Raw genomic sequence first — 16,783 nt, forward strand, 5'->3', positions numbered from 1 at the left:
AAGTAAAATAACACTACTACCTTAAGTAGAGGCCTGTCCCAGGCTGGGTCATGTACTAAGGGATCACACTGAGTGGTGTCAACTTCTGCTGTTATCTTCCCATTTCTTAGTCTAATGATGTTGAACTTGGAGAAAGCAGCTTGCATTGCTGAATAGAATGCAAACCTGGAAAGGAAAATTATGAAGTAATTTCACATTCTAACTTGTGTTTGTCTCAGACAAACTGCTTTGAAACAAGGGAAGTTTCACTGCCATACTGAACAGAAACTAATTAGAGCTTGAAGGGAATTTACAAGGGTTAGATAACAATTAGAGACTTGAAAAATGATATATTTTTTTTTTTTTTTTGCTTTGTCGCTGTCTCCCGCGTTTGCAAGGTAGCGCAAGGAAACCGACGATAGAAATGGCCCAACCCACCTCCATACACATGTATATACATACGTCCACACACGCAAATATACATACCTACACAGCTTTCCATGGTTTACCCCAGACGCTTCACATGCCTTGATTCAATCCACTGACAGCGCGTCAACCCCGGTATATCACATCGCTCCAATTCACTCTATTCCTTGCCCTCCTTTCACCCTCCTGCATGTTCAGGCCCCGATCACACAAAATCTTTTTCACTCCATCTTTCTACCTCCAATTTGGTCTCCCTCTTCTCCTCGTTCCCTCCACCTCCGACACATATATCCTCTTGGTCAATCTTTCCTCACTCATTCTCTCCATGTGCCCAAACCATTTCAAAACACCCTCTTCTGCTCTCTCAACCACGCTCTTTTTATTTCCACACATTTCTCTTACCCTTACGTTACTTACTCGATCAAACCACCTCACACCACACATTGTCCTCAAACATCTCATTTCCAGCACATCCATCCTCCTGCGAACATATGCCTCGCAACCATATAACATTGTTGGAACCCCTATTCCTTCAAACATACCCATTTTTGCTTTCTAAGATAACGTTCTCGACTTCCATACATTTTTAAACGCTCCTAGAACTTTGGCCCCCTCCCCCACCCTATATATATATAAATGTATGTGTATGTGCATGTATGTATATGTGTGTGTATGTGAGTGGATGGGTCTTTGTTTCTTGGTGCTACCTCGCTAAAGCAAGAAATGGCAATCAAGTATAATAAAAAAAATCTATTTCTTTTCTTCTTTCATATTTGTTCACCATTCCATGCATTAGTGAGGCAGCATGCATCAGGAATGCACCAAAACCACAACCTCCTATCCACAACCAGGCCTAATAGACATTTCAATGGTTCCTCCCAACAAATTAATTTGCCCTGGTTCTGTTCACTGACAGCACACTATCCCTAGCTTACCTCAGCAATCCAATCACTCTGTCCCCTGCATGCCTTAAACCCTCCATCAGGTTCAGACCCCAGGCACTCAAAACCTTATTCGAATACTCTATCCTTCCATCTCCTTGTCCTCTCCACTTCTGACCTCTTTCTATCCATATGCCCAAACCATTTTCAGCACAACCTCTTCAGCTCACTCTTCTTATTACCAAGCCTCTCTCTTAACTTATCATTTCTCACTTGATAAACCCTCCTCATGCCACATTTTGTTCTCAAATATTTAATTTTCAAATAACATTTAACCTCTTCTAAACTTTCTGATCTACAGCCCATGCCTTGCTTATGTACAACACTGTCAGGACCACTATATCTTAAAACACACCACACTTTGCATTTTGCCCTCAATGCTCCCAAGACCTTTGCCTACTCAACTAGGCGTGCAAGGAATAGAGTGAATTGGAACGATGTGGTATTCCGGGGTCGATGTGCTGTCAGTGGATTGAACCAGGGCATGTGAAGCATCTGGGGGTAAACCATGGAAAGTTCTGTGGGACCTGGATGTGGAAAGGGAGCTGTGGTTTTGGTGCATTATAGATGACAGCTAGAGTCTGAGTGTGAACGAATGTGGTCTTTGTTGTCTTTACCTAGCTCTACTCAGCTCCCATGATCCACGTCCATGTCCACTCCCAGGTATTTATAGCACTTCACTTCCACAAAGTTTTCTCCACTCAGACTAACACCCCAACCAAACTGTCTTTCTCCACTGCTAAATCAAATGACTTCACTTTTGTTCACCTTTACTCTCATCTTCCTTCTTTCACTTATTCTCCAAAATCTGTAAGTGATTACACTGCAACTAAGAAACTATCTGAGGTAAGGCTGAACTATCGTCAATAAACAGAATGAAGTAGAGGCTTCATTAGGATTTTCCCTCTCCTAATTAGTTCATCTTTCCCCTGCTCCAGACTCTAACCTGCGGAAGCCTCCAAAAAGGGTTTTGGAGTTATATAATAATAACATATATATCAAGACAACAGGTTCTTACTATTAACAAAATAAAGCATAAAACTGGAATAATATGGCTGATACAAAATCTGAAGATAAAATCAGGAGAGTACATAATAGATAATGATGATCAGCAAGTTCTACAATAAATTACACAGGTTTAGTGGATGGTACAGATTCAGTACATTGTATCATGACAGTGTTTACTTACATCTTTCTTCTTCATTCTCCTTACAATCATTCTGTCACATAATCTCTGTGAGTTGAAACATTTAAAAGACTAAAACTAAGAAAAAAAATTGCAAGGAACCTAATGATCACATGCTTACTGAATCACAAGGTCTCATAACCCATTTGTGCACAAAATATCTCAGATGATGACATCATACTCATAGAAAATAGAGTGAAACCCATCTGTAAGTAAAATAACACTACTACCTTAAGTAGAGGCCTGTCCCAGGCTGGGTCATGTACTAAGGGATCACACTGAGTGGTGTCAACTTCTGCTGTTATCTTCCCATTTCTTAGTCTAATGATGTTGAACTTGGAGAAAGCAGCTTGCATTGCTGAATAGAATGCAAACCTGGAAAGGAAAATTATGAAGTAATTTCACATTCTAACTTGTGTTTGTCTCAGACAAACTGCTTTGAAACAAGGGAAGTTTCACTGCCATACTGAACAGAAACTAATTAGAGCTTGAAGGGAATTTACAAGGGTTGGATAACAATTAGAGACTTGAAAAATGATATATTTTTTTTTTTTTTTTGCTTTGTCGCTGTCTCCCGCGTTTGCGAGGTAGCGCAAGGAAACCGACGAAAGAAATGGCCCAACCCACCCCCATACACATGTATATACATACGTCCACACACGCAAATATACATACCTACACAGCTTTCCATGGTTTACCCCAGACGCTTCACATGCCTTGATTCAATCCACTGACAGCGCGTCAACCCCGGTATATCACATCGCTCCAATTCACTCTATTCCTTGCCCTCCTTTCACCCTCCTGCATGTTCAGGCCCCGATCACACAAAATCTTTTTCACTCCATCTTTCCACCTCCAATTTGGTCTCCCTCTTCTCCTCGTTCCCTCCACCTCCGACACATATATCCTCTTGGTCAATCTTTCCTCACTCATTCTCTCCATGTGCCCAAACCATTTCAAAACACCCTCTTCTGCTCTCTCAACCACGCTCTTTTTATTTCCACACATTTCTCTTACCCTTACGTTACTTACTCGATCAAACCACCTCACACCACACATTGTCCTCAAACATCTCATTTCCAGCACATCCATCCTCCTGCGCACAACTCTATCCATAGCCCACGCCTCGCAACCATACAACATTGTTGGAACCACTATTCCTTCAAACATACCCATTTTTGCTTTCCGAGATAATGTTCTCGACTTCCACACATTCTTCAAGGCTCCCAGAATTTTCGCCCCCTCCCCCACCCTATGATCCACTTCCGCTTCCATGGTTCCATCCGCTGCCAGATCCACTCCCAGATATCTAAAACACTTCACTTCCTCCAGTTTTTCTCCATTCAAACTCACCTCCCAATTGACTTGACCCTCAACCCTACTGTACCTAATAACCTTGCTCTTATTGTATTATCTAAATCTCTTTTAACTTAGACGCTATCAAGTACGCTGGCTTACTAACATGTAATAACCCCATTCCTACAGAAAAAGACTTCTGAGTCTGAAACATAATCCCAATATTTTTGAAAGATTTGCCAGCTTCACTGATAAGTGGTCTTGAAGAGAGATTAGCAATTAAACTGAAGTCAAATATGCTGAGAAAGTTGGGAGGTTTAAAAATGAAATCTATAAACTAGGTTTTGGAAGCAATGAATTTTACTATATTATGCCTAACCCACCATGAGGTGAAGTAAAGTCATATAAGCAGCAGAATGCACAGCCAAGAAAGGTTGGTATGAAACAGAAGTGGAGCAGTGTAAGACTTGAGTGTGATTAGTACTTAAAAGAAGTTCACTGATAAAGAAAAGAATGAAGAAAGAGGTACAACAAAACCCTGATACACACTGATGGTGAGAAGTCAGATGTTGATTCTCCATTAATTATAGCAGTGGATCAACAAGAGAAACCTGGAAATCAATCTACAGAAAAGGGGGAAGAGCCAGATATGAAAGTTTACGAATCTGTGAGTTATGCAAGAAATTATCGAATGCTTTTGAAATATAAAGGCCACGACATAAGATTTCCTAAAGTCCATACAGAAGTAGAACAGGTATGACTCATACGGGAGAGTAACATTAGTAGATCTTGCCTTACAAAAGCTTTACATACATACTGGTGAGCTCAGAGGCTATAAGATTCAAGGCGTTTGATGGAACTAGGTTAGAGAAAAAATTCATTTATGTGAAAAATGGTAATAAAAAAAGGTAATTCAGGCTTAAGGGGCTTGCATGTTTATGAAGTTATGAACATATTTCCTATTGGATAGGCATATCAGTATTCTTTTCCTTGGTAAGGAAATCTTTACAAAAGCCACAATCTAAAAATCCCCAAGTATTTTGCTATTCATCACAGCAACTTTATGTATCACTATTTAAGACTTGTAGTCTGAATGGGAAATGACCGACCCCTCCACTACCATGGTTAAGCAGAAACCATCTTAACAATTATCTGTTTTGTATTCATGAGTCATCTTCCTTTTCAATAAGTTCTCATTTCTGTTACTACTGTTTTCATGAGTCAGCTGCAAAATACTTTGTCAGTCTGTTGAAAATGATCTTAATAAATTTTTTTTTTTTTTTTATACTTTGTCGCTGTCTCCCGCGTTTGCGAGGTAGCGCAAGGAAACAGACGAAAGAAATGGCCCAACCTCCCCCCCCCCCATACACATGTACATACACACGTCCACACACGCAAATATACATACCTACACAGCTTTCCATGGTTTACCCCAGACGCTTCACATGCCTTGATTCAATCCACTGACAGCACGTCAACCCCTGTATACCACATGACTCCAATTCACTCTATTCCTTGCCCTCCTTTCACCCTCCTGCATGTTCAGGCCCCGATCACACAAAATCTTTTTCACTCCATCTTTCCACCTCCAATTTGGTCTCCCTCTTCTCCTCGTTCCCTCCACCTCCGACACATATATCCTCTTGGTCAATCTCTCCTCACTCATTCTCTCCATGTGCCCAAACCATTTCAAAACACCCTCTTCTGCTCTCTCAACCACGCTCTTTTTATTTCCACACATCTCTCTTACCCTTACGTTACTTACTCGATCAAACCACCTCACACCACACATTGTCCTCAAACATCTCATTTCCAGCACATCCATCCTCCTGCGCACACCTCTATCCATAGCCCACGCCTCGCAACCATACAACATTGTTGGAACCACTATTCCCTCAAACATACCCATTTTCGCTTTCCGAGATACTGTTCTCGACTTCCACACATTTTTCAAGGCTCCCAAAATTTTCGCCCCCCTCCCCCACCCTATGATCCACTTCCGCTTCCATGGTTCCATCCGCTGACAGATCCACTCCCAGATATCTAAAACACTTCACTTCCTCCAGTTTTTCTCCATTCAAACTCACCTCCCAATTGACTTGACCCTCACCCCTACTGTACCTAATAACCTTGCTCTTATTCACATTTACTCTCAACTTTCTTCTTCCACACACTTTACCAAACTCAGTCACCAACTTCTGCAGTTTCTCACATGAATCAGCCACCAGCGCTGTATCATCAGCGAACAACAACTGACTCACTTCCCAAGCTCTCTCATCCCCAACAGACTTCATACTTGCCCCTCTTTCCAGGACTCTTGCATTTACCTCCCTTACAACCCCATCCATAAACAAATTAAACAACCATGGAGACATCACACACCCCTGCCGCAAACCTACATTCACTGAGAACCAATCACTTTCCTCTCTTCCTACACGTACACATGCCTTACATCCTCGATAAAAACTTTTCACTGCTTCTAACAACTTGCCTCCCACACCATATATTCTTAATACCTTCCACAGAGCATCTCTATCAACTCTATCATATGCCTTCTCCAGATCCATAAATGCTACATACAAATCCATTTGCTTTTCTAAGTATTTCTCACATACATTCTTCAAAGCAAACACCTGATCCACACATCCTCTACCACTTCTGAAACCGCACTGCTCTTCCCCAATCTGATGCTCTGTACATGCCTTCACCCTCTCGATCAATACCCTCCCATATAATTTACCAGGAATACTCAACAAACTTATACCTCTGTAATTTGAGCACTCACTCTTATCCCCTTTGCCTTTGTACAATGGCACTATGCACGCATTCCGCCAATCCTCAGGCACCTCACCATGAGTCATACATACATTAAATAACCTTACCAACCAGTCAACAATACAGTCACCCCCTTTTTTAATAAATTCCACTGCAATACCATCCAAACCTGCTGCCTTGCCGGCTTTCATCTTCCGCAAAGCTTTTACTACCTCTTCTCTGTTTACCAAATCATTTTCCCTAACCCTCTCACTTTGCACACCACATCTTAATAAATAGCTACTTCAACAAGTATAAGTAAATCAGTTATGGGGTGAATAAATAGCTACTTCAACAAGTATAAGTAAATCAGTTATGGGTTGTCTTCCCATTCTTGTACAGACCCTAATGTGTTCTGAAATGATAAAAGGCATGTAATTTAACAAAACATAAAGGAGGGAGATGAGAGTAAAAACATATGAGCCACTAAGTGTAGTTAACTTGGTCATTAAAAATGATGCACCCTAAACTACTGGATATCTATTGCGTGTGCAAGTAGCTGAGACTTTCCTGGACTCTACCTGCATGGTGTTATGATTGGTGTAAAAGGTCACTGTTAGCTAGGTCACATCACTATCAATAGTTGAAAGGCAGTACGGTCTGAATGAGGAACTTCTCTAAAGGAATCCATCATCTTGCAACTAATTGGGATGCAGCCTTGAAACTCTAGGAGCCCCATAAAAGCAGTTCTGGAGCTGTTCAGTTAATGAATTAAGAATTTGAGATGAAAAGTGTAAGTGCTGGATGTTTATCATGGACAGTGGATAAGGTAAGAAATGAGGAAATTTGAAGAAAATAAAGCATTACAATATAAGCTGTTGACAGACAGAATGAAAAATGACTTAAGAGAGCATGAAAAAAGATAGTTAGGAATACCTGTGAATAAAAGTAAGGTAAAGAAGTGCAGTAGAGGGAAGGGACAGGATGATCTGAGAACATGTGAATGGGATAGACATGAAGGAAGATGAGTGCTTAGGTACCTGGAGAGGAAATGGCAGAAGGTGGAAACTTGTACGTTGAAATGATTCAGGATGTTAAAAAGGAGGCTTCAGCCATGGGTATGCGCATTTAGTGGTGTATAAAAGAGGTCCATACTGTAGTTCCAACAGCATTGTATGGATGAGTCTTGGGCTTTTAATTCAAATGATAGGAAGAGAGTGTTTATGTCAGATATGAAATATTTGAGAACATGATGTGCGAGGCAAGTTGATCTTATTAGAAATGACAGTGAAAAAGAGTTAAGGCACTAAGTACAGTCTGATTGAAAGAGCTGGCTAGGGTGTGATGAAATGGTTCAGACATATGGAAAGGGGGAGCAAAAGTCTAACCTATAGGATCTATGTGTCAGAAGTGAAGTGAGCAAAGGGAAGGAGGAGACCAAACATATGATGAAAGGACACAGTGTAAAAAGCTTTGGGGTATCAAGGCCTGAACATTCAGGTTGGTGACAAATGCACATGTGGAAGAATGCATGGAATGGTGTATGCAAGGGAGGCATGTAAAGGAAGGGACAAGTGGAGACTCTTTTGCAGTAGCAATCCCCTTGTTGGGAGTTCCAGGAGGGAGTGGGTGACAGAGATAAAGATAGATAGTAAAATGAACTACACTGATGTGGTAGAGGGGGGTGACATGCTGGTAATGGGCTGAACCAGGGAACATGAAGTGACCAAGGTAAAAGCTTGAGGGGCTTGGCTGTGGATCTAAATATTAATGTAGGTAAATGAGGCTGTTCAAATTTTCCTGAAGCTACCTTGCTAAAGCAGGAAAAACTCAGGTATAAAATGTGGAATGAAGCAATCAAGGAAAATTACAGAATGGCCTATAGGGCTTGACTAGGTAAGGAGCTCTGGTTCTGGTGCATTTATATGAGAGTATGGATGTGAGCAAATGGGGCCAATGTTAGTCTGTTCCTTGTGTTACCTCACTAAAGCAGGAAACAGCAAACAAATATAAAGAGGAAAATATCATTGTACCTTATCTTGAATCCCTAGAACCCTTTCGTGGGACTTCTGTAATTTCAAGAATACACTCTGCAGCAGAGGAAGATGAGCACCTTTTGGAAGAAAAGGTCCTTAATGACACAGTACTGTTTTCTGCCTAGAGATGAAAATACAGCCTAAATGAAGATGACTTCTCGCATATAGTGTTATCATTTGAAGGTGGAGTTCATTAACACTAAACATTGAAGTTTTTTACCATATAATTCTGGTAACCCTTTTACTGGACACCAGCAGCTTCAAGACTGCACCATAATCAGTAGCAGGGAAAGGATGGACTCCTTTGGAGAAAATTGTTCTTCAGCAAGACTGTACTGCTCTTTGTCCAGTGGTGATGCAAACTGACTGAAGGTGACTTTTCACACACACCATAATCAGGTGCAGGCATAGTCTGGTAATGCCAGTACTGAAGTAATAAAGACATACACAGACAATGACAAAAAGAGTATAAACTGAGTAATATAAATGGGAACAGATTAAAAGAAAAATAGGTCAGCTGGGAAGACAAGGTGAAGAAACATATAGGTATATAGGCAGAGAAATCCACAGAAGTGTGCCTTAAGAGTCATAAAGGGAGTGTTTATCATGAGTCACCCATCAGTATGAACAGAATGAAATACTTTACTACTTAGCATCTCAATCTCTTGATGAAGGTTCTTAATGGTAAAAGCTATAGTAAAGAGGTGTCATGGGTTTCATGGATAGAAACTGATAAACTGTTGAAATATGATTGATTAAACTATGTAAAATATGGATGAAAACTTCAAAATGCAATTATCAAGGGTTACCTTTGCATTTAGTTTTGTTACATTCTACATTTAGAATAATGAAAACTCATCAAGTAATACTGTAATTCAGGCACCTCACCATATTGTGGATGGGGACCCTTCTCTCTTAAGAATAAAATCTTGAAATGAAATGAAAGAATTTTTTCTCAACAAAATTCAAATGATAAACAATGAAAAGTCAGAAGAAACCTGAAGCAACATACCTCTGTGCACAGGTGAATGAACATCCCTTTGATATTGGAGAGGCAACATCAAATAAGGCCTCTCCTATCCCCACTCCTTCACTGCAAAGTTCTTCTCTTGGCATCCTGACCCGCACCATGCAAATGTACCGCAGGGTATCAGATTTATTAATTTCTCTTTCCCTCTCAAGCTAAAAAACAAAACAGTTAGGGTGAACTTCATCTCTAATCTTTAAAAAAGAAAAAAAATGCTTGAGGAGCTTAACTTAAATACTCTGACACATGAAGCTCAAAATACCCAGGCTTAGCTGTTATGTCCAGTCAAAGCTGATAGATAGAACCCAACTAACCTTGCACAGTACTAACACTCCCAAATAGCTCTTAATGGGCCAGCTAATTAAAACCCTCATAAACAAATGAAAAAACTGTCAAACTGTGGTCTCAAAACACTGATCAATGAGTTCAAGGTCTGATCATCAGCCAACCGCTGCATTAGTATCTGATAGAGAAAACATCAAATCTATCAAAGATGGAATTGAAAGTTAACCGATGCACATGATCTTAGAGCTTCCTCAGACAAAGAGAAATAAATCTCCACAAAAACTTGAATTCCCTTGCTTTGCAAACTTTAAAGAAAATAAGATGAATCAAACAGAAATAAGCTTATCAAATGGTGAGGCAAGTACCAGTTTTCCAGTTACAACCCTGCTATGCATTTTTCCTCATTAGATTTATTCCTGTTTATAGGCCAGGAAAACTGAATGTAATGTAAACCCTCACTTAAACCTTGACTTACAGATCAAACTTAATATCTCTGTATTGGAAATAACATATCCCCAAGCAGCAAGTACCACTTGACTTAAGAGGTGGTCTAGCAAAGCTTTATCACTTCAAGTTTTCTACTTTCATCATCAAAAAGACCACATTATAATGAACAAAGTAAAACCAAAAGGATTCTTCAAATAGCAATTACAGTCATTAGACCACAGTCCTGTATATCAAATAACTTTTGAAGAAGAGTAATTCAAAACTGACATAAATGAAATATATGAAATAATCTACTTGATATGAATAAGCATTGATAAATCAGCAAATGGATTTGTATGTAGCATTTATGGATCTGGAGAAGGCATATGATAGAGTTGATAGAGATGCTCTGTGGAAGGTATTAAGAATATATGGTGTGGGAGGCAAGTTGTTAGAAGCAGTGAAAAGTTTTTATCGAGGATGTAAGGCATGTGTACGTGTAGGAAGAGAGGAAAGTGATTGGTTCTCAGTGAATGTAGGTTTGTGGCAGGGGTGTGTGATGTCTCCATGGTTGTTTAATTTGTTTATGGACGGGGTTGTTAGGGAGGTGAATGCAAGAGTTTTGGAAAGAGGGGCAAGTATGAAGTCTGTTGGGGATGAGAGAGCTTGGGAAGTGAGTCAGTTGTTGTTCACTGATGATACAGCGCTGGTGGCTGATTCATGTGAGAAACTGCAGAAGCTGGTGACTGAGTTTGGTAAAGTGTGTGAAAGAAGAAAGTTAAGAGTAAATGTGAATAAGAGCAAGGTTATTAGGTACAGTAGGGTTGAGGGTCAATTCAATTGGGAGGTGAGTTTGAATGGAGAAAAACTGGAGGAAGTTAAGTGTTTTAGATATCTGGGAGTGGATCTGGCAGCGGATGGAACCATGGAAGCGGAAGTGGATCATAGGGTGGGGGAGGGGGCGAAAATTCTGGGAGCCTTGAAGAATGTGTGGAAGTCGAGAACATTATCTCAGAAAGCAAAAATGGGTATGTTTGAAGGAATAGTGGTTCCAACAATGTTGTATGGTTGCGAGGCGTGGACTATGGATAGAGTTGTGTGCAGGAGGATGGATGTGCTGGAAATGAGATGTTTGAGGACAATGTGTGGTGTGAGGTGGTTTGATCGAGTAAGTAACGTAAGGGTAAGAGAGATGTGTGGAAATAAAAAGAGCGTGGTTGAGAGAGCAGAAGAGGGTGTTTTGAAATGGTTTGGTCACATGGAGAGAATGAATGAGGAAAGATTGACCAAGAGGATATATGTGTCGGAGGTGGAGGGAACGAGGAGAAGAGGGAGACCAAATTGGAGGTGGAAAGATGGAGTGAAAAAGATTTTGTGTGATCGGGGCCTGAACGTGCAGGAGGGTGAAAGGAGGGCAAAGAATAGAGTGAATTGGAGCGATGTGGTATACCGGGGTTGACGTGCTGTCAGTGGATTGAATCAAGGCATGTGTATGGGGGTGGGCTGGGCCATTTCTTTCGTCTGTTTCCTTGCGCTACCTCGCAAACGCGGGAGACAGTGGCAAAAAAAAAAAAAAAAATCAGCACTGTGAAACAAGTAGTCCAAAAACTATTTAAGTGCATTTTCATTTTTGCTGATATCAGTACATATCTGCCAACATCAGAGTTATGTTTTACTCCTGTCTTTGTTCATTTCCATACTACAGATGTCAGCCATAATTTTTCTACCTACTGACATTACCAAGGTACATAAAAAGTGTATGGTAACTGCTATTTCCACAGATGGGTGTCAAGGATTTTAACCAAAATTTTCCAATACATGGATCAGGAATACATGAATCCACTTTAATGAAACTTCCCCAAAGAACTATCATATCAATCCAATTGACAATTTTTGAGAAGTCAACATTGATATCTGAAAAATAACAAATGCCATTGCTACAGCTTAGCCAAATATCAGAAGTAGTCTATCTAGCTACAAGCCTATTCACATATATCCTAAATGTTTCTTGCTAAAAAGAAGGTTGAGTCATTAATTTTTCACATATCCTCTCCAGATGTTTCAAAGATAATAAAAGTTAAGGAATGAATGCAAAACAGTAAGACTTGAGCTGTCACTTTTCTAATATGGTAATCATATTCCATGTTAAAAACACGAATACAAATACTGTACTTACATATACAACTTTAGATGTCCAACAATTGAATCCAAAATAATATGTGAGCAACTCTTGGGCCTTGTAAAGTGGAAGCATTATTTTCTTATACGGTCTGTTGCTTCTCTTCTCTTTTATTCTAACTTTGCTGTCTCCAATTATCATCTTACCATCTTGCTGAAGTGCTTGATTAAAGTCCCATGTAGAGTAAAATATCACATAAGCAAACCATATGTTTTCACTGAAAAAAAAATACTGGAATTTTACATATGCACTGCCTTTGTGTACAACAAATGAAATTAAGTTTTTTTCTTTTTCATACTATTCACCATTTCCCACATTAGTGAGGTAGTGTTAAAGACAGAGGACTGAGCCTTTGGGGGAATAATCTCACTTGGCCCCCTTCCCTGTTCCTTCTTTTGGAAAATTAAAAACGAGAGAGAAGGATTTCCTGTCCCCCCGTGCCTTCCCCTTTTAGTCACCTACGATGCACAGGGAATACTTGGTATTCTTTCTCCCCTATCCCTAGGGATCACTTATCTGCAAATCAGTTGCAGCATTTGCAGTCATATATAGAATTATATTCAAACAATATAACTGTGGTGAACCATATACATGATCATCCATATTGAGCATCTTCTTATAAGTATCTCTGATACTTATTTTTGTGTTTAATGAAAACTTATGGCTCAGCTAACTTGAATGCACTTACTTCTTCTAGATCCTAAGAAACTTTAGCATATGAGTCTTGTAAACCCGTGATGCAGCTCAATTTTATCATAAGCACTTTCTATGTCACTTCCTTGAGTGAAAAAAAAAAACCAACATAACTTCTTTCCTTACTAGTCTATCTTTTTTTTCATCCACAAGGGTATCTGTCAGCTAGGGGAATTAGTACTATTAGGGGAATCATATCAAGTATAAAGGCATTTCTTTATATAATAATGTGAAAACAAAAATTTTGGGGCTTAAAAATTCCCTATAATTTTTCTGAAATCAATTGATTTCCTTGAAAACCTCAGTACAGTATAAAGACTATTTTTCAAACCGAATACAAATCTGGGTTTGAAATATTACTTGGAGGTCATTAAGGCATGTAATTAAATTTCTTTATTATACTTCATTGCTGTCTCCCGCGTTAGCGAGGTAGCGCAAGGAAACAGTATATATATATATATATATATATATATATATATATATATATATTTTTTTTTTTTTTATACTTTGTCGCTGTCTCCCGCGTTTGCGAGGTAGCGCAAGGAAACAGACGAAAGAAATGGCCCAACCCCCCCCCATACACATGTACATACACACGTCCACACACGCAAATATACATACCTACACAGCTTTCCATGGTTTACCCCAGACGCTTCACATGCCCTGATTCAATCCACCGACAGCACGTCAACCCCTGTATACCACATCGCTCCAATTCACTCTATTCCTTGCCCTCCTTTCACCCTCCTGCATGTTCAGGCCCCGATCACACAAAATCCTTTTCACTCCATCTTTCCACCTCCAATTTGGTCTCCCCCTTCTCCTCGTTCCCTCCACCTCCGACACATATATCCTCTTGGTCAATCTTTCCTCACTCATTCTCTCCATGTGCCCAAACCACTTCAAAACACCCTCTTCTGCTCTCCCAACCACGCTCTTTTTATTTCCACACATCTCTCTTACCCTTACTTTACTTACTCGATCAAACCACCTCACACCACACATTGTCCTCAAACATCTCATTTCCAGCACATCCATCCTCCTGCGCACATCTCTATCCATAGCCCACGCCTCGCAACCATACAACATTGTTGGAACCACTATTCCTTCAAACATACCCATTTTTGCTTTCCGAGATAATGTTCTCGACTTCCACACATTTTTCAAGGCTCCCAAAATTTTCGCCCCCTCCCCCACCCTATGATCCACTTCCGCTTCCATGGTTCCATCCGCTGACAGATCCACTCCCAGATATCTAAAACACTTCACTTCCTCCAGTTTTTCTCCATTCAAACTCACCTCCCAATTGACTTGACCCTCACCCCTACTGTACCTAATAACCTTGCTCTTATTCACATTTACTCTTAACTTTCTTCTTCCACACACTTTACCAAACTCAGTCACCAGCTTCTGCAGTTTCTCACATGAATCAGCCACCAGCGCTGTATCATCAGCGAACAACAACTGACTCACTTCCCAAGCTCTCTCATCCCCAACAGACTTCATACTTGCCCCTCTTTCCAGACTCTTGCATTTACCTCCCTAACAACCCCATCCATAAACAAATTAAACAACCATGGAGACATCACACACCCCTGCCGCAAACCTACATTCACTGAGAACCAATCACTTTCCTCTCTTCCTACACGTACACATGCCTTACATCCTCGATAAAAACTTTTCACTGCTTCTAACAACTTGCCTCCCACACCATATATTCTTAATACCTTCCACAGAGCATCTCTATCAACTCTATCATATGCCTTCTCCAGATCCATAAATGCTACATACAAATCCATTTGCTTTTCTAAGTATTTCTCACATACATTCTTCAAAGCAAACACCTGATCCACACATCCTCTACCACTTCTGAAACCACACTGCTCTTCCCCAATCTGATGCTCTGTACATGCCTTCACCCTCTCAATCAATACCCTCCCATATAATTTACCAGGAATACTCAACAAACTTATACCTCTGTAATTTGAGCACTCACTCTTATCCCCTTTGCCTTTGTACAATGGCACTATGCACGCATTCCGCCAATCCTCAGGCACCTCACCATATATATATATATATATATATATATATATATACTCTCCCTAAAGTTCAATGATACTCTCTCTCCCCAACTCTCATTTGCCCCCTTTTTCAACCCTTGCACCTTTCTCTTGACTTCCTGTCACTTTCTTTTATACATCACTCAGTCATTTGCACTCCTTCCTTGTGAGTATCATCTAAATGCCTCTCTTTTTTCTTTCACTAACGACTTCACTTCTTCATCCCACCACTCTACCCTTTCTAATCTGCCCACCTCCCACCTTTCTCATACCACATGCATCTTTTGCACATGCCATCTCTGCTTCCCTAAATACATTCCATTCCTCACCCACTCCCCTCACAACATTTGCTCTCACCTTTTGCCATTCTACACTCAATCTCTCCTAGTACTCCCTCACACAAGTCTCCTTTGCAAGCTCACTTACTCTCACCAGTCTCTTCTCCTCAATATTTTCTCTTCTTTTTTAAAAACCTTTATAAATCTTCACTTTTGCCTCCACAAGAAAGTGATCATACATCCCACCAGCTGCCCCTCTCAGCATGTTTACATCCAAAAGTCTTTCTTTTACATGCCTATCAATTAACACATAATCTAATAATGTCCTTTGACCATCTCTCCTACTTACATGTAATTAAATGTTTACACTTAAAAAACAGATTTTTCTATGATTCATTTAGTAACTACTGCAGGTATTTGTTCTGGGTATCTTTTAGCCCAAAAAACATTTTGTTTTAAAATTGTAATACAATGAAACATATCTATACTTGAAATAATCATGGAAAATACTTCATAATGCCTCGACAAGCAGACAGATACCCAATAAATACAGAGTAATTAATCACAAAATGTTTTAAAAAATTTTCATACTTATTACTGTTTCCCACATTACCACAGTTAGTGCCAGGAACAATTAATCATTTCATTACAAGCCTTTATGACCCCTAAACAATACTTCAAACCCATTAGTGGCAGGAGGTCAAGGGGAAGGTCGAGGGGTTTTAAAATAAAAGGCACATGAGAGCTGGGGTGAACAAGCATCAGTAAACTAATGGAGAACATGTTTTGGAAGAGGTTAATCGAGCACTGGTTAAGACAGCAAAAGGAAAAGTGGTAACAGGTAGTAATAAAGTGCATATTTACTGCTGAATGTATTTGATGATGGATTGCAGATGTAGCATATTTGGGTCAGGGTGGTATGTGAATTGAGAGAGTCATGGAAAGTGGTTTAATAAAGAGAGCTGGTAAATACATCATGTGAGAGAAAATGTGGCAAGGTGACTGGAGTGGATGGTACTGCATTTGATGTTATTAAGAAAGAGGGGTGCTGTGCTGCTGATTGGCTTGTTAGGTATTTCAGTGTAAGTATGGATCATGGTGTGGTGCCTGAGGATTGGTGGAATGCATGTATAATGTCACTATAAAGGCAGGTGGGATAAAGGTGATTGTTCAAACTACAGAGGCATACATTTGTTTAGTGTATCTGGTAACTTGTA

The 16,783-nt window shown here is 40.0% G+C and overlaps 1 protein-coding gene across 5 annotated transcripts in view; it reads right to left on the bottom strand.

The window, feature by feature from the left end:
• LOC139765069 (RAD52 motif-containing protein 1-like) overlaps positions 1-16,783 on the bottom strand; it is a 42,141-nt gene that overhangs the window by 8,910 nt on the left and 16,448 nt on the right. For 3 of the 5 annotated variants that reach the window (XM_071692189.1, XM_071692190.1, XM_071692187.1), the window contains 3 exons: positions 12,533-12,752; positions 9,631-9,800; positions 304-2,907 (listed from right to left, as the gene is read on the bottom strand). In XM_071692189.1, coding sequence (XP_071548290.1) covers positions 2,658-2,907; positions 9,631-9,800; positions 12,533-12,752 — 640 coding nt within the window. In that variant the 3' untranslated portion in view covers positions 304-2,657. Of the gene's footprint in view, positions 1-303; positions 2,908-9,630; positions 9,801-12,532; positions 12,753-16,783 lie in introns of those variants that run through there. The other 2 variants (XM_071692191.1, XM_071692186.1) reach the window with 2 other exon arrangements.

This window comes from Panulirus ornatus, chromosome 52, assembly GCF_036320965.1.
Source record: "Panulirus ornatus isolate Po-2019 chromosome 52, ASM3632096v1, whole genome shotgun sequence".
NCBI classification, from domain to species: Eukaryota; Metazoa; Arthropoda; class Malacostraca; order Decapoda; family Palinuridae; genus Panulirus; species Panulirus ornatus.